Here is a 25,461-nt window from a genome sequence, read left to right on the forward strand (position 1 = left end):
CATTCAACATTATTATTTGGCATCAAACAGATTAGAAACAACTAAAAAAGCTCTGGATCGAGCAAATCATAATAGAGAATACGAAAAGGTGGGTGTTGGGCTCATGATTCTAAAAAAAGATGCAAGGCTTAGAAATTTATAACAATTTTTTCACAAATTAACAATGTATTAATTGACCAGACAATGATCGTCACAGTCATCAATCATCATACTTTGATCGATGTCCAATATCTTCAGTGACGGGCAGGAAATTGTGAAACCAAGGAGATCCCAAAGACAATTCTTTTATGATAAGGTGTTACGTTCTAGCGCAGGGCAGCCAGAAAAGAGTTGTTCAACAAGTTGAAGTTTCTGGAGGGATATATGTCAAACAAAAAGGGATAGGAGGTAAGCGAAAATAATCCAATCTCAGTTTTAGCTCCACTAATGACTTGCAATTAAAAAGACAGCCACGCAAATTGCCATCGCAAGAAACGTAGAGATCAAGCAGCTGAACATGGCGGAACACAGCAGCACTGACCCGATGCCTTCAGGCATTGATGGCAACATCGAATTAGAAGAAACTGCTTGAGAAAACTCAAATTTAAGGGGTCACAACTTCAGCATAAAATAAAATGTCAGTGAACACTCAAGATTTTTTTTTTTTTTTTTTTGAGGAGATAGATGAACACTCATGAATGTGCATTATGAAGTAAAGACAATTTCCATGAAAGACCAGTTATGGATAATAAGATAGGCTGCATAATGAATTAATAATTTCCAGATCTATACATGTATGATATGCCTGCTTGCATCAATTCTCATCTAAAGCAAAAGAACCTGTAGAACTTACCAACAATTTATAAAACCATAGTACGAAATACATCAACTTCTTTCCTTAAAATAGTAATCAAATATTCATTAGAAAATAGAATGTTTCTGATGAGAAGTACAATAGATTAACACCAAATTAATGAAGCACTCTTCCTTTAAGCAAGCTATCCCAACGTGAGGGAGAACATTTCGAGCCAACTTTATGCAGTCGGACATTAATATATTGCTTCGTCTGGAACAGTAAAAAACATTAACAAATGCGAATATGTAAGAAAGCTTTACATATGCAAATATATGTGAAAAAAAAAATGTATTTTCTAGGTATTCCATAACTTCTTTTTTTTGGATTGGTAGACATTTCAAAACTTAACGCGAGTAACCTAACAAGAGAAATGCATATGCAGATAGCAAGTTGGAAGTGTTAAGTGTAATACCATCATTGCCATCATCCATGTTAAAATCGTCTTCATCATCATCAAAATCAACGTTCTGCAAAATTGTGCAATAGGATCAACATAGTTTTACATGAAAAATGACAGAACCCAGATCTCAGTGAAGGTTCCGTTAATTTGCTCATCGGTGTACCCACTGACACTTCTACAAATAAACAAAGCATGGTTTTTTATTTGATGTAAATAGGTTTTTGTACCATAATAAGCCACCCCCACCAAAATCCTAACAGGAAAAAAAATCTGCACACTTCAGTGTCCATGTCTAGATGAAAAACCATAGTCACATGTAAGGTTTTCTGATGTATCCTGATTTCAAACCAAAGTTGGATTTCTCTGCTCTAGATATTTACAGTATTCAACAAGGAATTTAGAACTTGATTCATGGAACAGGGAAAAGCATGAATGAAAAAAAAAAAAAAAAATCTAACAATATCATTATACATCATGGCAATATGTGAAAACTTGAATAAAACTCTAGAAAATTTGGAACTTGAGAAGCCCTATAACTGAAATTATGTATTAGTTGTGGGGAAATGATCATTGCGTAGCCTGATTATGCTGATCTCAGCATGCACAAAATTACAAAAATAGATACTTGGTATGGTCTATAAGCATCTTTTTAATAAGTACTAACCTGGTTATAGTCACCATCATCACTAAACTCTTCATCAACCTCCTCTATTCTTTCTTCATCTTCATCCTCATCCTCACCTTCTTTCTTTTCCTTCCCAACTTTCTCATCTGCATCCTGGTCATTTAAGAGAGTTGAGCTCCAGATAACTTAAAAGTAAAATGAAACAGAACAAAAAGAAAAAACAAAAGAGGCATGGACACAATCAAAGCACAAAAATAGCTTAACGGAGGAAATAAACAACTTCAGAAAAATAAATAAATAAATAAACGTCTAATACATGAATAAAACTAAACTAGCTCAGAAATTGTCATCTCAAGTAATACCATCTTAGTTCCTTATAAGAAATACAATGGTCTATAAGTACAAAGTAGATCAATTACCTGAAACCTCGACTCCATCTTCTCAAAGATATCTAGTTTCTGTAGGCCTGTTTCACAAAAGCATCAGAAATTAGATGGCAACAAGGAAACTCTGTATTCTGAAATTTTATCAAGCCAGATAGAATGTTAATCTGTGTGTCAGACATGTCAACATTATAATGCAGAATGGGTCACATCACATATCTCTCTATACCCTAAACATCTAATGATTACACAATCACCCCACCCCATAAGACAGGTTTCAGAGCTCCCTTCAGCACTATGATAAAACAAGTTGTAGGAATCTCCTTGTAACCAATTTAAACATGAACCCTACAAATAAAATTATGATCAATCAAACTAACTAAATCTAAATTAAAAATCACTCCTTAGTAGTGAATTTAGTGGTGATTGTTTCAAATAACCAGACCATATCAGTGAAGTTTCCATCACCAGTTGATGCCACCCTTTTTTAATAACTAACTCATAAATTTATTGAGAAAAAATAAAGAACAGTTTTGCCACCCTTGTGTTGCCCTAAATACACTCATCTCTGACTTAATCTATCCTAGTCTTAGCACCCATCCATTTCATCATCCTCATCTCTTCAATGCTCATTTTGTTGACATGTTTCAAAAAAAAAAAAAAAATCTAGGAGATGTATCACAGAAAAATATCTATATAAAAAAAAGGTTCATGTCAAGGAGATGTGCATCTCGAGAAAACAAAGAACATAAGAACAGGCATAGTAAGATAAAAATAAGTAGTACAGTATATTCAATATGCTTGTTTCTCTACTATATTTTATAAACTCAACTCCTTTTTATTTATTTTCAGTAGCACATTATATAATGTGTATAAATATATATAGGAGAATAACAATTGTAATTACTTTTAAATGAAGGGTATAAAATGATCTAAATATTTTTTTTGATAGGTAACAATCTCAATAATTAAAACACGTGGTGCCATGAGATTGGAAGCAAAAGGCCTAACCTTAGTTTTCAATGACTTTCATAGATTAAAAAGAACAAATACGGATTAGCTGCATTTGATAGACAATCCAGATTTCCTCCTCACACCCACCTTACAGCACTTGCAGCTGTGCATTGGGAACATCTCCCGTACTTGTGTATTTTATTTATTTTCCAGTGAGTATGCCTTTGAGTGTATATAGAAAGTCTATGTGCATGTCTAAGATCAAGGAAATAAATCGTTATCCAACCTGCTTCTGGATTCCACCGTACTTTCCTTTGGTCGTATTGCACTTGCTTTGTACCTGGAACATAACATTCTCCAAAGGTATTAAAATATTTAACCAGAACAAAGAATCCCAAATAAAAACATTTACATTTCTTAAATTCCTAGGAAGTTTAGACTGCAGACCTTTAATTAGTTCAAGCGGAAAATAAGCAGGAGAAAACTTTAGATGATATGAAAGAGGATCACGTCTTGTCTTGGTTTTCTTCTTTCCTCGATCAGAATATCGTTCTATATCTATGTCATGGCTTGCTGCATACCATAAATTTAAAAAGAAAATTATCAAAATGACCTTGTCAAATGGAAGTAATGATATTAAATATCAAAATAATATTAAAAGTAGGTGGAATCATATCGAAATAGTATCTTTAGGCACTTCATGCTGCAGGTTTGATAAAAGGCTGTTGCATAATGTTGGTCACAGCTATCCAGGATCGTGGAAGAGTGGATTGAATTCAAGATCAACAATGATGAAGCAGAAGCTCATATACCATGCTATAATGTTTTTTTCTATAGCTTAATGTCTAAAACTACGATGCTAGGTTCTTTCATGTTCACTATGCATTCATGAAACTAGACTAAAGCATGGATCCCATGTATATCTAATCAAAAGTTAGCATTTGAAGATATAAATGTTAGAGAACTGATAAAGTAACAAAAAAAAATGATCTTTACAATAAAAATAATAAACAAATTCGCTCAAATGGGATTTTGCATTTTCCAATATAATTTCTACTATATGGATCACTCCACATAAGCAATCCTATTTCAGATCCTTGTGTGTCTGTCTACTCCACATAACCATTTGCCATCATTAAAGACACATCAAGGCCTTTGGATTTCTCCATACACATATGTTAGTATTGCCAGTTAAGTAGAAAAACCGGCCTAGAATACACAGACATGATGTAGATGGTGAACAACCTTCAAGAGGTTTTGGTGTGAATAGAAGACAGGCTAGCTAATGATGACAAATGGTTTCTCTTGGCAATAAATCCGATTGAAATATGAGAAAGTAGAGAAGAGAAGAGAAAAAGAAAGAAAGGAAGAAGAAAAGGTTTGGAGCAATGGAACAGTACTGGCGGCACCAGTTTCTATTATATTATATAGGGCGGCAGAAATAAGAAGGGAAAAGACTCTTGTGCCCCTGCTGTATGCGAGTACAATAACAGAAAATTAAAAAAAAGGCTTTAACTAGCCAAACAGACCCTAACACAAATAACTAAATTATTTCAACACTCCCCCTCAAGTTGGAGCATAGATGTCAATCATGCCCAATTTGTCACACAAATCATTGTACCGCACATGATGAAGACCTTTGGTGAAGATATTTGCAAGTTGTTCTTCTGAGCTGACATATGGAGTACACACTTCTCCACTTACAAGTTTCTCTCTAATAAAATGCTTGTCCACTTCAATGTGTTTCGTCCTATCATGCAGGACTGGATTAGCAGCAATATTGATGGCAGCTTTATTGTCACAGTAGAGTGACATAGGGTTGCTCACTGCAAAACCCAGTTCACCTAACAGATTTCTTATCCACATGATTTCAGCAACCCCATGAGGGATCGCTCTATATTCTGCTTCAGCACTAGATCTAGCCACCACACTTTGCTTTTTACTTCTCCATGTGACCAGGTTTCCTCCTATACCCACTAGTAGACTTTCGATCATCAACTGCTCCTGCCCAATCAGCATCAGTATATACTTCCACCTTTAAGTGTCCATGTTTCTGGAACAACAAACCAGCTCTGGGAAACTTCTTGAGGTATCTAAGGATCCTCTCTGCAGCTTCAAAGTGAGTTGTCCTAGGATTGTGCATGAACTAACTAAGGACACCCACTGCATAAGCAATATCAGGCCTGATCATAGACAAATACAAGAGTCTCCCCACGAGTCTCTGGAACTTCTTCACATCTTTCAAAAACTCTCCCTGACTGTCTCCCAACTGATGATTAGATTCAATTGGTTTTACCCCCAACTTGCATGTATCTTCTAGTAGATCTATTACATATTTCCGTTGGGAAATAAAGATGCCCTTGTGAGAGCGGGCAACTTCAATTCCAAGGAAATAACGTAAGGGGCCTAGATCTTTCACCTCAAATTGAGTGGCTAAAAATTTTTTTAGTCTCTGTATTTCAGCCTCCCAATCTCCTGTGATCACTATGTCATCCACATACACAACTAGAGCTGCAATTTTCCCTTCACCTTTTTTCACAAATAGAGTGTGATCTGACTGGCATTGTTTGAACCCCATCTGTTGAACTACTAAGTGGAACTTACTAAACCAAGCCCGAGGTGATTGTTTCAACCCATATAAAGATTTTTTTAACCTGCACACTTTTTGTTCACTGCCTTTGGCACAAAAACCTGGAGGTTGGGTCATGTACACTTCCTCTTCCAAGTCACCATTCAAGAAAGCATTTTTGATGTCCAATTGGTGAAGTTCTCAGTCAAGATTTGCTACCAATGAAAGAAGAATCCTGATAGAGTTCATCTTGGCTACTGGAGCAAAAGTCTCTGCATAGTCCGCTCCATATATCTGTGTAAAACCTCTTATTACCAGTCTAGCCTTGTACCTTTCAACAGTTCCATCAGCCTTGTGTTTCACTGTGAACACCCACTTGCAACCCACTGGTTCCTTCCCTTCAGAAAGATCCACCAACTCCCAAGTGCCATTTTTGTGTAATGCATCAATTTCTTCCTACATTGCATCTGTCCATTCAGGTTTAGATAAAGCTTCTACCACATTCTTAGGAACGGGGACACTGTCCACAGAAGAGAGGAATGCACGGAATGAAGGTGAAATGTGATCATAGGACACAAAATTAGAGATAGGATGATTAGTGGTACAAGATCTAACACCTTTTCTCTTAGCAATAGGAACATCAAGATCATTGATGACGGGGGAATCAACATTGAGAGGAACAGGCATATCAATAAGAGCAAGTATACCTGGCTAATGAGAAGGATCTGCCTCTGGCGAATCCAATGATGTTGGTTGCATAGTTTCAGGTTCCACGGCTCTTGCAACGATGAAAGACACGGAATGGAGGAGGATCGGGTAAAGGAGGTAGTTGAGTTTGAGCCGCCTGTTTCTCCTCAACCCTACTCTCCCCCTGAGGAGAAACTGGGAAGAAAGGTTGATTCTCAAAGAAGGATACATCAATGGAGACAGTACTTGCGAGAGGTAGAATCATAACAACGATACCTCTTTTGAGCTAAAGGGTAACCAAGGAAAACACAAGGAATAGCCCGAGGATCAAGCTTACCTCGAGTAGGGGACAAGTTATGGACAAAGCAACGACACCCAAAAACACGCATCGGAATGGTGGACAACGGAGCTATAGGAAACAGAAGCTGAAGTGGGGCCTTATACTCTAGTAACCGAGATGGCATACGGTTGATGATGTATGTAGCACACAAAACTGCATTCATCCAAAAACATTTTGGCAGATTCATATGAATTAATAAGCCATGAGCTACTTCGAGAAGGTGACGGTTCTTTCGTTCAGCAATACCATTTTGTTGGGGTGTCCTAGCACAAGAGCTTCGTTGAAGTGACCCACTCGAAGCAAAAAACTCCGTGAGATCACTATGGAAGTATTCCTTCGCATTGTCCGACTGGAAGATATGGATTTCAGTTTGGAACTGAGTGAACACCATGCTTTGAAAATCTTTCACAATTTTTGGCACTTCATCTCTAGATCGCATAGGGTAAACCCAAGTGTATCTAGAGTAATCATCAATCAAGGTAATGAAGTACTAATATCCATCCTCAGTAGGTAGAGTAACAGGGCCCCAAACATCAAAATAAACAATATGAAATGGAAATTCAGATCTTTTATTTCTCAAAGGAAGAGAACTTCTACAATATTTACTCAATTGACATGTCTGACACTGTAACTGACTCACTGACAAGGACTCAAACAACTTTGGGAACATAACTTTTAATGACTCAAAAGAAAGATAACCAAGACGAATGTGCCATAAATAGGCTTGACTCTCACTGGACAAACTCATGGACTCTGTAGCCACAAGACCAGCTTTATTCTCCAACACGTAGAGACCATTCACCATGCTTCCTCTACCAATCGTCTTCCCCGAGGCCAAATCCTGAAACACACATGAAGACGGAAAGAAAGTGACTGAACAGTTCAATGAGTGAGTTATACTACTAATGGACAGCAAATTTATAGGTAATTTTGGAACATGCAGTACATTAGAAAGGGTAAGGCCGAGTGGGAGAGGTATGGTACCTTGGTCAGCTATGGTAGAGAAAGAACCACCAGCTAGTCTCACCTTATCTCTTCTAGAGAGAAGGTTATATGTCTGAAATAAATTTGACTTATCGGTCATATGGTTTGAGGCTCCAAAGTCAATAACCCAAGGAGAATCAGTGGTATGAGATGACACATGGAAGGCAGTGGCAACGTTACCTGATGTATATACGAAAGAGGTAGAGGGAGTAGGACCAGAATCCATCTGGCGGAGAGTCCTACCATACAATTCCAAATGGTCACGAAAGGAGTTGGTAATTTCTTCCTTAGGGTCAGAACTGGGATGCCTCACCTGAGTTACCAATGGACTAGTCTCTAGAGATGCCATATTAGCTGAGTTATACTTTTTCTGATTCTGCTGACTTAGTTTCTTACCCTGATCAAGTGTTGACTTCTTACCCAAATCCTGTGCCCATTTAGGTTTTCCATGGAGATCCCAACATGTATCTCTGGTGTGTCTTGTCTTCTAGCAGTGAGTGCACCAAAGTTTACTCTTATTATCTGTTCTCTTCTGAGAGTCACCTTTCTTAAAAGCACCTCCGACATTTGTATCTGAATTTCCCCGGACAGCTAGGGCAACTGACTCCCCCTCTACACAATTCATCACACTTCTTCTACTCTCTTTTGACTGCACTAAGGCATACACCTCCTGAACTGATGGCAAGTCTTTACTACCCGAGATCTGCACCTTGATGAACTCATATGAAGGATTCATCCCTAGAAGGAAGGCAAAGACCTGTTGCTGAGATACAAGTGACTTATACGCCTTTGCATCTTCATCACACTTCCAATTCACATTCTGATAGTGATCAAGTTCTTTCCATATCGATGTCAAATCAAAATAGTACATCGAGAGACTCCTCTCCCCCTGCTTGCAAGCAGAGGATTCAGCTTGCAATTGGTATATCTTGGCATAGTGTCTCTGCTCTAAATAGGTGGACTTTGCTTGTTCCCATATCTCACAAGCAGTTTCAGCCCACATAAAAGTCTTCCTTACCTGTGGCAGCATGGAAACCAAGAGCCATGACATCACCATACTATTCTCTTGGTTCCACCTATCATATTCAGCACTTTCGTTCTTCAGTTCCTTCACTCTCCCATTGATGTATCATATTTTCCCCCTAGCAGTGATGTAGAGTTTTATTCCCCTAGACCACTCAAGGTAGTTCAGACCATCAAAGGGAATAACAGCCATGGAGAAATTCATATCCATTCCCCCACTCACTCCATTGTGGCTCCTTGAAATCTCTGAAGTAACAGAATTCTCAGACGACATGGTAAACACAGTTTTTTTATCTAAACTCTCAACTTAGGATCCCTCCTTATATCGACAAAAGCTCCACACACAACAATTTAGTTCTTGACTTAATCTAAGCACAAAAAACAGCACCAATTTCCAAAGAAGAACTATGACGAGACTGATTTTCAGATCTGCATGAAGAACAGTCCCAGCCTACTAGTTTTCCAATAAGTTCCACCACAGCAATAATCAATAAGAGAGATCCTACCACACATGAAATCAGACTAACGAGCAGAGAAAACAGGTCATCTGTGACCTACAGTCACCTTTTCACAGGTACCAGGTACAGGATCACACGATCCAACAAATAAAAGAGGTATAACCCTCACAAAAGTCTGTCGACATTCAGTGGTTTGGATTCATTTGTTATCCACTTGGTACATGACCAAGGAAAGAAATAAAAGAAGAAAGAAAACTTTAGGATTGTACCAGTTGCAGATCTGATTTGATCAGCCCAGATTCAACCCTCTATTCCGCCCAGATTCAGCAACTTGAAGAGAAAACTTGGTCGCCCAAATTTAACAGCCTTGCTCTGATACCATCTTGGTAATTAATCCGATTGAAATATGAGGAAGTAGAGAAGAGAAGGGAAGAAGAGAGAAGAGAAGAAGAAAAGGTTTGGAGCAATGGAACAGTACTAGCGGCACAAGCTTCTATTATATTATATAGGGCGGCAGAAATAAAAAGGGAAAAGACTCTTGTGCCCCTGCTGTAAGTGAGTACAATAACAGAAAATAAAAAAAAGGCTTTAACTGGCCAAACAGACCCTAACGCAAATAACTAAATTATTTCAACAGTTTCCTAAGAAATGGGCAAAAAGACTGTAATTATAACAGGTCAACGTATGGATGGCATGTAATACATCCATAATTGAGTGTTTTTTATCTACCTGTCATAAATTCATACTTACTAAGTTGGCAAGGGTAAACTTGTTTGGCGCAATAACCTATATATCAATAAAAGAAACTTCAAATGTGTAGATCAAGAACAACCCTGGGTGTTTAATATAACCGTCTTTCATGGATTACTAATAACTAACCTCTAGAAAACCAGTAATGATAGTTTTTGCACCACATGTATCTCATCCAAAAGATATCACTTTGTTTTGAGAATGAAACAGAAAAAGCATGGCTAATGGGATGCAAGGTGTGCCATGAACAATATACCAAGTTCATGTATTGAAGAAACAAGCTATAGTTGTGCCAGAAACCAACAGGAGGGGAAGTTCATTGTTTCTAAATTCAAATCACTGCTATGCAAAGTTTTTGAGTCTCCATCTTCATTGAGATCCTTCTTATCTGTTTTCTCTTTCGTAACTAATGAACTCCTTTCTTTCTTATGAAAAATGTAAAACATTTCTGCTTCTCATGTGTGAGCATTTTCCTTTATTTCCCTTTAAATCAAGCTTCTGAAGAATGGGTACATTCCTCGTGTTTTTATCAGTAAATAAAAATGAATGATTTACCTGTTATATTTAATGCTCACTGTTTGTGGCTGCCTCTTCAAGATAACAACAACAACAACAACAATAATGTAAAAGGATCAATAAATGAAATTACAAAATATTTAATGCTTACTTTTAGGGGTTGCCTCTTCAAGATAATAAGGAGAAGACTTCCAATAATTTTGCAATTTCAAATTCCAGTAAACCAAGGCCTTCTCCTCTGTCACACCATTAATGTCAGGAAGTGAAACATCTTCCTGCAATTGTGTAAACCAACAAATAAAGTCCCTGCAATTGTAAGAGCCAACAAGATAAAATAGCGTAATGGCATCTATTAAACAAACCACCCACAGAAATCTTGGACTATGTTGAAATCCTAGCTATATGGTGTAAAGCAACACGACCTTCACTACAACATAATATTCATAAAAGTTAATTTAGTTAATTTGCTTCTATCAAGTTTTTAATCAAAGGCATTCAGGTTTCACAAAAGGGGTGTGGGGCGTTGCAGATTATACGAGGAAAAGGTTAAAGAAGAAGATGAAGGAATTGAAAGAAAGAGTTGATTGAGCAGAGATTATGGTTGAATACCAACAAAAGAAGAAGATGAAGGAATTGAAAGAAAGAGTTGATTGAGCAGAGATTATGGTTGAATACCAACAACTTAGTGCTTTTAAAGATTATTTATAGTGGAAAATCTTTCTCAATAGATTACATAGAACCCCTAATTAAACATTTTCTCCTATTTAGCCCATTCAATTCATGATTCAATCCATCCCTGGGCCAAATTACTAGAGACATGGAAAATCTAAAGAGCATCCCATCTGATTAGGGCCACTAGAGACATGGAAAATCCATTTATCGGACAGACGCAGAGGAGCGGGAGAGAGAGAGAGAGAGAGACTCAAATTTTAAAAGAATAAGCATAGGGAACAAAAATACTTGAAGGGTGAACCCAGACAAAGATCTCAGAAGCCATTTGAATTATGAGCTCAACCTGAAAGCAAGGGACTTTATTCTCTAACAGAATGATGGAACCTCCAAAGACCTAGAGAGAGGTCAAGCAACAAGCTAATAGTCTGTGAAATCTTGTACTTTTGGGTGGATCTTAAACAAATCTGAATGTAATCTTTGAAATTCATTAATAAAATTTCTTTTACTGATAAAAAACAAGCTGATAGTCTTCTGCAATCCCCCAACTGATGCCTCTCAAAGTTATAGAACAAGATAGTAAGCCGTTGGAGGAGGAAAAGGAGCTCTCTTCTCACTGAGTTTCTAGTCCTAAAGAGTTCAGAATAAGCATTGGAATCTCTTTGTTAAAGGGGGGCTCTGCTGCATCATCTGCATTCATTGTATCTCTTTTTTGAATAACATGTCTAGAAAACTTCTCCCCTAACCCATGTACACAAAATACATACATATACAATTTTTTTTACTTAAATGTATGCATGTATAGATATACAATTATTTTTTGAGTCCACCAAAAAAAATTTATGTATGGATGTACATTTTCTTTTGGATTAAATCTTTGGAAATTTTCTTTGTACACATCCTTTTTTTTGATAAATTTTCTATACTGATCCTTATGATGCAAGATTTGTTGATTTAAATCATTGTATGGTAGAATTGAAAATTCTCTGCCAGTTATAATGGTCAGAGGTTACTTCAAAACCTTTATAAGCAAGCTCATGATATAACTAGGTTTTTTTTGTGACCCTTCCTCCTGATCTGAAACCATCTCATTATGGTCCAAATTTGACTCCTTAGGATGTAATTCATTAGGGTCAGAGGTCTCCAAATTCAAAAGTACTTGATCCTACTTAGGAACTGCAAGAGATCCAAATAGGAACTGCACTTCAACTTTTCTATAGCTTAGCCTAAATTCCATTTATTATCTGTATCTGTGATCTCCATACCCATAGGAACGACATTACATCCAGTCTTTTTTTCTCATCCTTATGATTCCCCTGATTTTGTCTGTCAGTGAGAACAGGACACTTGAAAGCTAATGGGTTTAGCTGTCCAACAATTGGCTTGGTACTTCATGTAACATGCTAATGATGCTCAAAACTCAGATCAGCAAAACAATACTTGAACTTCACCTAGACAAGGTGCCACAAAAAAAAGGAGACACTCAACAAGGTACCAATTTGAATTTGTTATAATTCGGCCTGCCTTTGAGTTCTGTTAGTCTGATAACAGTCAAGAAGAAAGAGGAAGAAAGAGGGAAGAAAGAGAGAGAGAGAAAGGAGGAGAAAAAGAGAGAAGAAAAGTCTGGTTCGAATTAGGGAAAAGTGACTCTCCCATTCGGCCAGACATGTTTTTATATTATTAATATAATGGAAAAGACACATGTGCCCTTATTTAAGTGAGGGACACTAGTTCTAATATAATATTACAGATCAGCAACCTCAACATAAGTATAAAGACAGAAATACCCCTACACTAACACTCCCCCTCAAGCTGGTGAGTATATATCATATAATCCCAGCTTGTTACATATGTAGTCCACTCTTCCCCGACTCAACCCTTTTGTAAATAAGTCTGCCCACTGGTTTCCTGTATCAACGTATGCAGTGTCTATCACTCCATTCAACACCTTCTCTCTCACAAAGTGACACTAGTTCTAATATAATATTACAGATCAACAACCTCAACATAAGTATAAAGACAGAAATACCCCTACACTAACACTCCCTCTCAAGCTGGTGAGTATATATCATATAATCCCAGCTTGTTACATATGTAGTCCACTCTTCCCCGACTCAACCCTTTTGTAAATAAGTCTGCCCACCGGTTTCCTGTATTAACGTATGCAGTGTCTATCATTCCATTTAACACCTTCTCTCTCACAAAGTGACAGTCAACCTCTATGTGTTTGGTTCTTTCATGAAACACCGGATTAGAAGAAATATGAACTGCAGCCTGATTGTCACAATAGAGCTTCATTGGAGTATTAATGTTGTATCCTATCTCCTGTAGAAGATTCCTTAGCCACACTAATTCACAAGCAGTATGTGTCATAGCTCTATATTCTACCTCTGCACTGCTTCTTGCCAAGACTGTTTGCCTCTTAATTTTCCATGTCACCAGATTACCCCCCAGAAAAGTGCAATAACCTGTGGTAAACCGCCTATCAGACATAGAACCAACCCAGTCAGCATCAGTATACCCTTCTATTTCAAGTGTTCCACCACTTTTGTATATCAAACCACGACCAGGGGCTCCTTTTAAATACCTCACAATTCTTAGAACCGCATTCCAATGAGGAACCAGAGGTTTCTGCATGAACTGACTTACCACACTAACCGCAAATGAAATATCTGGCCGAGTAATGGTTAGGTAGTTTAGTTTACCTACAAGTCGTTGATATCTGCCAGAGCCTTCAAACACTTCACCCATATCACTGCTCAGCTTAGTATCTATTTCCATAGGTGTTTCAGCTAGTTTAGCACCTAACAAAACTGTTTCCTCCAGCAAATCAAGCACATATTTCCTCTGACACAAATTAATACCGTGCTTAGACCTTGCTACTTCTATCCCCAAGAAATATTTCAATTTACCAAGGTCCTTTGTTTGAAAATGTTCCTGTAGAAAAGTCTTCAACCTGTCAAGGCCCATTTTATCATTCCCGGTAATAACAATATCATCTACATACACCACCAATAGTATTTTTCCTATCGGAGAGTCATGACTGAAGACGGAATGATCAACTTGGCACTGTTTCATACCAAACTTCTTTACCACCTCACTGAACCTACCAAACCATGCTCGAGGCAATGGGAGGCGAAAAGGTGAGTGAGTGAAACATGATTAGAAATAGGATGAAGGGTGCAAGTGCATTTACCTTGCGCAAGGCAATGGAAGATCAAGATCAGATACTGGGTTCGGGGCTGGTGTGGAGACAACTGTCGGATCTGTCGACGGTGATGGAGCTGGAGGAGTAGCGACCGGTACACATGGGTGATGTGTATACACTTGACGGATAGGTGAGCGTTCAACAGGTGGTGGCACTGGAGGCAAGGACTTGGTCAAAGCTGGAACAAGGGGAACAGAATCGGCAACTGGAAGTGGAAGAGGGGGAGATGATGAAGAGGAAGAAGCATCACCGGACCCCAAGAAAAACCGAGTAGACTCAAAGAAGGTAACATCAGCACACACAAAGGAACGTCGAGAACTATGATCATAACACTTATACCCTTTCTGGGTCCGAGAATAGCCAAGGAATATGCACTTAAGGGATCGTGCATCTAACTTGTCATTCCCGGGGACTAGATTATGGACGAAGCAGACACACCCAAATACCCGGGGAGAAAGAGGAAACGAAGACAATGTGGGAAACAAGGTAGTAAATGGGGAATGACCATCAAGGATAGACGTGGGCATCCGATTAATCAAGAAGCAAGAAGTAAGCACCGCATCACTCCAAAAGGGTTTGGGAACATTCATGTGATGCATGAGGGATCGTGCTGTTTCCAAGAGATGACGATTCTTTCTCTCAGCCACCCCATTTTGTTGTGGGGTGTAGGTACATGAGGTTTGATGTATAATTCCATGTTGGTCCAAGTATTCTTGAAATGATGAAGATAAATATTCACGGCCATTATCAGAATGAAAAATTTTAATGTGAACACCAAATTGATTGCGAATCTCAGCATAAAATTTCTAGAAGATGGTAAACAAATTCACTTCGTTCTTTCATTAAATAGAGTCACGTCATCCTTGAAAAATCATCAACAAAAATGACAAAATATTTATATCCATTGTATGACATCACTTTATAAGGACCCCAAACATCCGGATGAATCAAAGAAAAATGACTCGACACACGGTTATCAACCCTAGAACTAAAGGGAACACGATGGTGTTTCCCAAACTGACACGACTCACAATCTAAAACAGAAAGTTGACTCAACGAAGGAACCAAAGATTTCAAAACTTTCAGCGAAGGATAACCAAATCGACAATGCCACTAGAGAGGAGAGAGAGATGACTGAAGAGCTGTTGATGTTCTTCCACCACCGTCATGCCCTCCACCAATCTTCATCCCCGTCTTGAGATCCTGAAAAACACACATAAAAGGGTAAAAGGTAATGGAACAATTAAGTGACTTGGTCAACTTACTAACAGACATAAGGTTAAACGGAAATTTAGGGACATACAAAACTGAGGATAGGGATACAGGGTCCAGGTCAACACTACCAACACCACAAATAGAGGATGTGGAACCATTAGCAAGGGTAACAGATTGTGATGTTAAGCAATGAGAGAGGGAAGAAAACACACCTGGAGTTCCAGTCATGTGATCGGAGGCTCTAGAGTCAATAATCCAGGGATTGGGTGTGGATGTCAAACAAGCCATACCTGAGTGTACGAAAGTAGTCATGTTCTGCTGAGATGTGGATTGGACAAACCTCTTATACTCATCATGTGAAACACTCACCATCTCCTTCCCGGAACCATTTGTGGATGTAAGAGGCATCTGATCAGCTGAACAATTCTCCTGTCTGAAACTGGAACTGGTGTCACTAGTCATGGCATGATTGGCCCAGGTTGAGGGTGGACCATGCAAGTCATAACAATAATTAATGGTATGTCCATCCATACCACAATGAGTACACCACCTCGGACCTGAGCCACGTCCTCTACCACGGGCTCCCCGTGAATCTCTACCTCCAGTACGACCACCACCACAGTGATATGTAGGTCAATCCATACCACAATGAGTACACCACCTCGGACCTGAGCCACGTCCTCTACCACGGGCTCCCCCTGAATCTCTACCTCCAGTACGACCACCACCACAGTTATATGTAGGTCCACCACCACCACTCTGGCCATATACCGGACCACTGCTACCACCACGGCCAGACTGAGCTCCTCGAGCTCCACCTCTAACACCACGGCCCCTTGACACTACAAAGGTTGATCTATCTGAGACATTAGAGTTCTCAGTAGATCCAATAGAAGTCCTCCGAAGTCGAGCAAACACCTCTTCTAAAGAAGGGAGAGCTGACCCTCCTAGTATCTGAGCTCGTACTGGTTCATACTCAGATTTCAGCCCCACCAAAAATCAAGTCACGTCAAGTTGTTCTCTCTGTTGTTGCTGAATTTTGACATCAGAAGTGAGGGGGTGATAAACATTCAACTCATTACGGATGTTTCTCATACTAGCATAGTACTCCTCAAGACTCTGATTGCCCTGTTGCAGATGAAAGTATTCCTGATACAGCTAATATGCTCTAGTTGTATTGTCTTGACCAAAATACTTCTTAGCATGGTCCCACACATCTTTGGCAGTGTCAAGAAACATGAAATTTACACTAATCTTGGGTTTCATACTATTCCATAACCACGTGATAATCTGTGCATCCTCTTGTTCCCAGTCTTCATACTCATGAGAACCAGTGGAGGGTTTCTCCTCCCTTATGTGTTTCACCTTCTTCTTTGCCTTCAGAAAAACTTCTACAGATTTAGCCCAAGGTATATAATTTCTCCATTCAGTTTAATGGAGGTCATTTGAACATTCAAGTAGTCAGTAGGTATCATTACATTAGATTTGCTATCACTGTTATCTCCCATTGTTGAATTCTGTTATCACTGAATTCGGCACACTGCACACTGTTTGATCACACTGATCACACTGGTTTCAGCACTTGTTATTGCTTAACATTGCACTCTTTACACCACAAACCCTACCCTACGACTACTTGAAATCTCACCACTATATGAGCATCACTCCTCCTTCAAGTCACACAAAAAACATCATAACCCTAGCACACCACAGTCTAAAATTCCATCATACGATCTGAAACATAATTCCTATTTGATTCATAACAGAAAATATGCACAGAAATCTCTTACCTCATCACTTGAAAGACAAACCACACGAGAAGAAAAACAGTCCACACAAGACACCCACTGCACCACACGAATCAACCATCTTCTCTTCATCGATTAAGGGAGGGCTTCTTAGAAACCACAACAACCGACCACACAAGACACAACTGGAGGCATAGAAACCTCCAAGGGAAGAGGGCAACCACTCCTTTTCAGCCCTTTCCCTTATCTCCAATAGATGGCAGAGAAATCAATGGAAAACCCTAGATTGAGTGCGCAAAGAATAGAAATCTGGGCAGATCCGAGTTGCTTAGTTGAGCTCTGATACCATGTTATAATTTGGCCTGCCTTTGAGTTCTGTTAGTCTGATAACAGTCAAGAAGAAAGAGGAAGAAAGAGGGAAGAAAGAGAGAGAAAGGAGGAGAAAAAGAGAGAAGAAAAGTCAGGTTCGAATTACGGAAAAGTGACTCTCCCATTCGACCAGACATGTTTTTATATTATTAATATAATGGAAAAGACACATGTGCCCTTATTTAAGTGAGAGACACTAGTTCTAATATAATATTACAAATCAGCAACCTCAACATAAGTATAAAGACAGAAATACCCCCACACTAACAGAATTTTTTCCAAATTTCTCCTTTTTATTTTTTTACTATGTCTATTGAATATCTTTGTAACATAAAAGTTACTAAAGTCCAATACCCATTTGTTGTTTGTAGATGTTTCCCTTCTTTGTCTCCTAAATGAATTTTCTTTCTCTTTCAGATTCATGCATTTAAGAACACTCAATTTAAAAGATGTAGCTGAGCACCTAGGCGAGGGGCATTTCAAGGTATGTGCTTCACCCAGGCCTAGGTGCAGTCCCTTTGAAAGGTGGGCACCTGGTATGCCTCAACCCAATCCTGCGCCTTTTCAAGCATAGTTATATTCAATTTTATTTCAACAATATGTTTTATATGTTATGTTTGTGTAATTTAATATAACCCAATAGGCATTTTAAAACATTTAGTTTCTTTTAAGATTTATGTTTGCATTTTTAATTAACATTATTTATTTATTTTTAATTTTATTTTGATTTTTTAATTTAAAAAAATGTGTCTTGCTTCAAAAAGGTGAACACCTCACCTTGTGCCTCAGGCATCAATAACCCCTTGCACTTTTTTTGTGCCTTGTGCTTTTAAAAAACTGCCTAAAGTATTGCACATCTGAAAATTGAGTAATGTTTCCAAACTTTCTTTAACTGTAGAGCTACATACTAATGCATAATTGGATACTGCAGCATGCTTAATCACTAATAGCTACAATTTTTAGTAAAGTTAGAATACTGAAGACATTTCTGAAGCCTTGCATAAAAGAAACCATGAAGAAAATGAAAATCACCCACTGGAAAAAGAATGTTAGGCTCTTGTTTGGCAATGCTAAAACCTCCATCTCCGCGTCCACGCCCTCGTCCACGCCCTCTATATGCCATCCCTGTAAAGAAGAATTAGAAGCAACAACGAACTAAATGTGAGAGCAGAACTATGAGGACAAAATGGAATTTAAAGCATGACACTGGAAATCAAGCAAGCAAGGGTCCACGGAGAATAAATGATAAAGGTAAAAGTAAAAACAAAAGATAATCTGAGTAATGCAGATGTTACAAAAATCCTCAGCCTCAAAATTAACTTGATTGAATGATTGTAACTTCTCAACCATTCACCACATTATTCTCCTTCTGGAGGGAGAATAACCACATAATCGGTTCATGAACTAAAGCTAGAAAATCCACTTCCTAAACTACTATGAAATCTCAATATTAGTTGTCTCAAACCCAAAAAGCCAATGACGCAAATGGAACTACCTAACTTAACACCAGAACTGAACCAGATCAAAATTGAAAGAAAAATGTTCTCACATAGTTTGACATCCAATGAAGAAGAAAAGATACAGGCCTTTCCTACATAGCCTAGATAAATGGATATCTAGTAGGATACAGGTGAAACATACTCACTGAATCCAAGTATGAGCATTATCTCAAAACCTAAGTTAGTGATGCAGAAAACCACTTACAAATCGTATGGAATAACTTCTCGTTAAAACTGAACAAAGATTATAGTAGCATGGTTGCATAAACCTTAGCTTCAATAGGTACTATGCATCAGTTTAACAATCCTATGGTCATTTAAGGGAAGGAGAAAACAAACCAAAAGTCCTAGAATGCCAACAAATTGATAACTCAAAACCGACACTATAGAACAAGAAATTCAAATTTCAAAGTATGAATGAAATCAGGAAAAAAAAAAGTAGAAGGCAGGGGAAGAGAAAGAAATGACGATCTTTGTAATTCGTACCCAAACACTAGCAAAGATACAAGGAGAAATCCACAGATGCTTTAACAATTAGACTCGTTTCTCTTCAATAAACAACAAGCAAACCGATTGACCACAAGTCTGCAACTCCTGCGCTACTCCTGCAATACAATGAGAAAAACTAATATATAGGGACTAAGGGTGCAAATTTAGGCGGGCCCAAAACGCAGTTCGCAATTTTACACGTGCTGGGCAATCCTTGTATTGTGTTTGCGTTCAAAAGTTCACAGGCTTTCTAATTTTTTGCCCCGGGTTTATACTGTTTTTTCCCATTTTTGACTTCCATTGATTAGGCATATTGAATCATTTGATGCCAACAAATATATGGAATAGTTAACTATTTTTTTTCTTTTTTGGTAGAGAATATTAAACTTCATTGAAATCAGAAACAGAAGGGTTACAGATGGAATTGTTGGGTTCAACTCAATGGCCCAACCATCTTGGCATCGCCTCTGAGTCTGAGAATTCCCCAACATCATTCAAACCTCTCTTGGCTAACATATGAGCTAGTCCATTAGCATCCCTATTTACAAAGGAGAATAAGGGCTCAGCCCCTTTACAAGAAAAGAGAATATCCTTGCATAAGAAGAAAGCTTCATTTACTGATGCCAAATCCTAGATTTCAAGGCCTGAACCAGAGTCAAGCTGTCACTTTCCAAAATGAAACTTCCAGTAAAGAGCCGGTGCACCAGTTGGATTCCTTTTAAACAAGCCAAAGCTTCTGCTTGAAGTGGAGAAGAGCTTGATGCAGGACAAAAAGAGATTGCCAAAATGTAACCACAGTGATTTTTAACAGCAATTCCAAAACCAGCTATCCCAGGAACTTTAAAGCTCCCGTCCACATTAACTTTTACATTGTTTTCTGGGGGAGCTTGCCAAAAAGATTGTTTGGTCGGTCTAGCTTGAGCTTGCAAAGTATTTTTCCATCTTGGCAGCAAAGTCTTCATCCTCTCTTTCCAAGCCTTGTTACAATTTGAGAGAGTTATGTAAAGGTCGGGTTTGAAGTTTCCAAAGATGAAGGTATTTCTGGTTCTCCAAATTGTCCAAATTAACAAAGTAGAAAAACTCAAAAGCTCTTCTTTCCTTACTAAATTTTGAGAACATTTTTCTATCCAGTGACTCAACCATGCCTCCAAAGATTGGAAATTATCTAAATTGTCAGTGTTGTACCTGAAGATAGACCCGAATCAGGTTAGTTTTGCATGTTCACACCTCAACAAAGCATGTAAAACTGATTCCTCCTTGCCACAAATTTGGCATAGAGGAGAATCAATGATACCATTTGATGCAATATTTTCTCCCAAAGCTACAACATTCTAAAAGCACTTCAAAACAAACATTTTAATTTTTGGATCAATTTTTATTTTCCAAATTTCTTTCCATAGCTTCTTGTTTAGGCTATTTTGACTTTCTAGAGAAGAGTTTGGATCTTGATTTATGAAGTTCTTGGTCAGAAAGTAAGCTGGCTTGACTGATAATTTTCCAGATGAGCTTCCTTTCCAAATTAGTCTATCTTCTCAGTTACCTTGAGCTAGATTAATCTTCAGAATTTGGTTTGAAACAAATTCCGAGAAAGTATTTCTGATTAAATTCACATTACAGCATCTCCAATCTTGATCAATGAGATCACTAACAAAGATTGGGTTGGGTCTTGGAGGTTCCGGGCCCATTAGCCTGAAGCTTGGGATATCCCCTAATAGGGGTGAGGAAAAAAAAAAACAAAAAATCGAACTGATAAAAAAAAACGAACAAAACCAAACCAAAAAATCGGTTAACCAAACCGATCGGTTCAATTTCAGTTAACCAATATAAAAAACTAGCGGTTAACCAAACCAACCAGTATACATAAATTTCTATATATTTTATATATATTTATGTATATGATATATATTTTATATATATTTAATCTTTTTTATATATTATAAATTAATAAATATGCATTATATATAAATATATATTTATAACATATGATATATTATTTATTATTTAAAATATAATATTTTATATACATTTATATATTTTTATAATATATATTGTAAAAATAAAAAAACCGAAAAACTAATGAACCGAACTGGTTAACCGATTGGTTTTGATTTGGTTTTGGTTACCGGTTTTCCAAAAACCGGTAGTACCGGTTCGGTTACAAAAAAAGGCCCAATGTTTGGTTAACCGAACCGTGAGCACCCCCATCCCCTAACCATGGATCTTTCCAAATCTTGACTTTTTCACCTGTATTAACATCCCAAAAAGCACATAGTCTAAGAATTTCCTTTCCTACGAGCAAGCTTTGCCAACCCCAGGAGCCTCTCTTTGGAAGATTATCATTCAAAAAATCCTTGCCTCTTAGATTCTTTGCTCTAATTAAATTAATTGACTATTTGACTCCTTTTATATTACCACTGAAATTGCAATAAGAAATGTTATATTTGAATTAATATTCCCAATACATCATGTCATATAATGTATTAGGAGAATTAAGAAGTTTTATCTTCCTCATGTTGCACTCAGGTATCAGGTCCGTCCATTTGAATTATTCTAGCTAGGAGATCTACTCTCTCAAATGTTATCCAGTTAGATTATCATAACCATCTGATCTTATTGTCGTTGGCTAAAGTTTGATGCAGTTGTTCTTTAAAATTCTATTTATTGGATGATACTAAAATAGTCAATAGGCTGAAAATTATCTAGCGTTTAGGATTTTTTTATGGATATTAGATAGTTCATGATAAAATTCTGTCTTTCCTAAATCACAAGGAGAAACAATTCTTGATATGTCTGTCACATTAACTCCAGACCCAGATGACCAATTGCTTTTGTTCCAACTCTAGTAACCAGAAATTCTAGGTTTCCAAGAAAACTAAATCAATCTTTGCAACTTCTAAGCAGAAAGGTAGTAGTGCAAGATCTACTATCATGATGAAGAATAGGGACATAGGGTATGTGTTCACTGGGGCTTCATAGGTAACTGATGCTTTCAATAAGGTTGCTAAGGCAGCAGGAGAGGTGTCAAAAAAGCAAGAGAGAAGGTTGGCATGGCTGAAAAGGAACAGAAAAGAGGAATTGTGGAGGACTATGCTCGGTCGGGTTCATCTCTCTAAGTCACAAAAAGCTGCATCAGGTGAGGAGCCTTCCAAACCTACACTTGCACAAGGGTTGATCCTAATTGACTAAAATTTTGTAAATATCTTTGTACATTCTTGGGATTTTATTTGTCTATGATTTACCAACTGCTTTGTTCTTTTAGTTTGAAGATGGTAAATGTAGAATAGGTTACTCCTTGGGCCAGGCTCGGGCCCAAGAAGGCAAGAAGTCAAGCTTTTAATTTTTTGGGCTGGGCTCGGGCTTAGCCTTCAGGTAGCCCGAACCCACCTGAGCCCAGCCCAACTATACACATTAATACATACATATGTATATATATATACACAAATATATGTATGTATGCATGTATAATTTAGACTGGGTTCATTGACCAGCCCGAGCCCAACCTGAGTGCATCAAATTACAATGTGGGTTGGGCTTGGGTTGGGAAGATTAGGCTCGATCCGAGCTCGGGCCTTAAGCCCAAATTTTAGGGTTGAGCCCAAGTGTGTGCATCGGAAAAATGGCTCACTTGACACTTGGGCTGGAAATGGAATCGCCACCCATCAAATTAGGAAATTGAGGTGATGGGACCTCCGATAATGATATTTAAAATGCTTTGTTTTAACAGTGACTCCAAAACCCAAGGCACCAGTCCAAACCAGTCCGGATAAGACTTGAATGGGAGAGGGAAGGGATTAGGCACCCCTCTCCCGGGTCCAAAGGTGGGGCCCACATGGTGATTCCTAGGCAAATATAATACAATTAATCAAGCAAGATAACAATAAAGAAAATAAACCAAAGAGAAAAAAAGACTACAAAAAAGAAAATGCTCCTTTTTTATTTATTTATTTATTATTTATTAATTTAATTTTGTTATTTTCTTATGGAACCCTATTTATTTATTTATTTATTGTTTAGAATAACTTTTTACATTTTGAAAATTTGTTTTACATTTTTATGTTTTTGTTTATTTTTTTATTTTTCTTTTTCTTCTCTCTTTTTATTTATTTTTTTATTATTTTATACTTCGCTTTTCTGTTATTATTTCTATTTTCAGTAGCTTATTCTCCCATGAAAATATATCCTATCTATCAAGCTGAACACCTGCAGCTGTTGATCACATTTGTTATTACAGATTTTCACTTTTATTTTTTTATCATATCTTTTGCTATGATTATATTATTTTTTTCTTTGTTTCAAATCTATTTTGTTTTTCTGTAAGTGGCATTCTTCCCATCTCATCCTAATCCGCATACAATTGTGGATCATTCCAGCTCTGTTATCTTCCCCTTTTTTTCTTGAATTAATTTTATTTGTGATGAAATGAATCCTGGTGCCTCCCACTGACTGTCATCTCCAACTATAGTTCACTGTCACTAACAACTAATTAGATCTGATGCTTCTCATTTCAACTTCATGAAAGGAGGCCGAACCCGATGACCACTTCACCCAACTCCCAAGAAAAACACAGTGATAAAATATCAAATAACACAGAAGAATTCGAATGCTAGCATCAATTTTAATGACAGTAAATATGGCAAATAGTAAGTTTGTTGAACACAGATGTTACAGAATCTAAAATCTCAACCCTCGCATTTAGACTGAATACAATACAAGAATTGAGCAAATATTCTGCAGAATGAAGCAAGAGAAAGCAGAGCAAACAGGAGATTAATCGTCAGAGAAAATAGAGGATGCTCGAATCCATACATAAAGAAATTAGATTGCACTTTAATTCTAACACAAACGCACGCAGCGACCAGAAGAAAAGAAAGCTGAGAAAAAGCATCGAGACAGAACTTAGAAAACTAGCGGAAACTGGAATTAGCTACGTCGCCCTTTTTATCTCTCTCAGATCTCAACACATCAGGGGTTGAAAATGAAGTGTCTAAGAAAATAAGAAAAATAAATCGCAGACTTACCCGAGGTGTGTTCGGCCTGAAATCGAACGATTGCTGATCGGGGAACTATAGAGTAGACAAGGAAGGTTCGAGAAGGCACTGAATCTCTGTTTCTACTCCCTGAGATGACACGGTTGAGCTGTTGCCGCTATCAAAAATTTGGACTACTGAGTCTCAGTAGCCGTCGTCGAGGGGTCAAGGATGCTGAACATAGGAAGAGAATGGCGGAGATGGAAAATGACAGAGAGAGAGGAAAGAGAGAGAATGAAGGGGAGAGATAGAGAGGAACTCAGAAGAGGGAGGCTCGCAGCCACTGTAACGAGTTTGATGGAGAAGACGATGAACAGTATTCTCCACAGTGATTTTTCGATTAGGGCGAAAATGAAGTATTCGGGCCTTTTTAACGTGAACGGAGTGAAGAAGAGGAGGAGAATAAATGTCAAACAAAAGGAGAGAATGAGGGATAAAGAAGGTCGCCGCTGCTTTGAGTTGCAGTGGCAATCTGGAAGAACAGGGGAGCGAATCAAGAAGAAGAAGAAGAAAAAAAGAGGAGAGAGGAAGAAGGAGAAAGAAAGAGTACTCAAAGAGTGAGAAACCGGTGAAGGGTGGGTTTTGTCGTCGAGCTGCCGCCGCTCTGGTTCTGCGCTCGAAGGGGAGAGAATGGGTTTAAGGGTGGTGAAACCGGGGTTCCGGATGGATGGCTAAGATTTTCGGTTAATAAATGGAGGGTTGAAATGGGTCTC

General features: G+C 38.0%; 1 protein-coding gene across 4 annotated transcripts; it reads right to left on the minus strand.

Annotated features, from left to right (window-relative positions):
* Positions 1–718: 718 nt before the first annotated feature.
* LOC148804468 (uncharacterized) lies at positions 719–25,461 on the minus strand. Of its 4 annotated transcripts, XM_088896074.1 has the most exons (10): positions 24,740–25,456; positions 19,719–19,837; positions 18,770–18,858; positions 10,676–10,799; positions 3,645–3,770; positions 3,484–3,537; positions 2,280–2,326; positions 1,900–2,013; positions 1,248–1,302; positions 719–1,045 (listed from the first exon to the last, which is right to left on the minus strand). In XM_088896074.1, the coding sequence occupies exons 3-10, from the start codon at positions 18,854–18,856 to the stop codon at positions 1,029–1,031; spliced, it is 624 nt and encodes a 207-aa protein (XP_088752200.1). In that variant the 5' UTR covers positions 18,857–18,858; positions 19,719–19,837; positions 24,740–25,456; the 3' UTR covers positions 719–1,028. The 4 variants fall into 4 exon arrangements, with proteins under 4 accessions (XP_088752200.1, XP_088752201.1, XP_088752199.1 ...); XM_088896075.1 differs by lacking the exon at positions 19,719–19,837 and having other exon boundaries at positions 10,676–10,830; positions 24,740–25,461; XM_088896073.1 differs by lacking the exon at positions 19,719–19,837 and having other exon boundaries at positions 24,740–25,452.

This window comes from Nelumbo nucifera, chromosome 1 (assembly GCF_055504915.1).
Source record: "Nelumbo nucifera cultivar China Antique chromosome 1, China Antique-T2T, whole genome shotgun sequence".
NCBI lineage: Eukaryota > Viridiplantae > Streptophyta > Magnoliopsida > Proteales > Nelumbonaceae > Nelumbo > Nelumbo nucifera.

Coding starts and splice junctions, on each gene's coding strand:
- LOC148804468 (XM_088896074.1), bottom strand. CDS start 18,856: ATGGCATATAGAGGGCGTGGACGAGGGCGTGGACGCGGAGATGGAGGT. Junction 3,538..3,644: donor TCCGCTTGAACTAATTAAAG/GTCTGCAGTCTA, acceptor GTTATGTTCCAG/GTACAAAGCAAGTGCAATAC. Junction 2,327..3,483: donor ACGGTGGAATCCAGAAGCAG/GTTGGATAACGA, acceptor TTTGTGAAACAG/GCCTACAGAAACTAGATATC.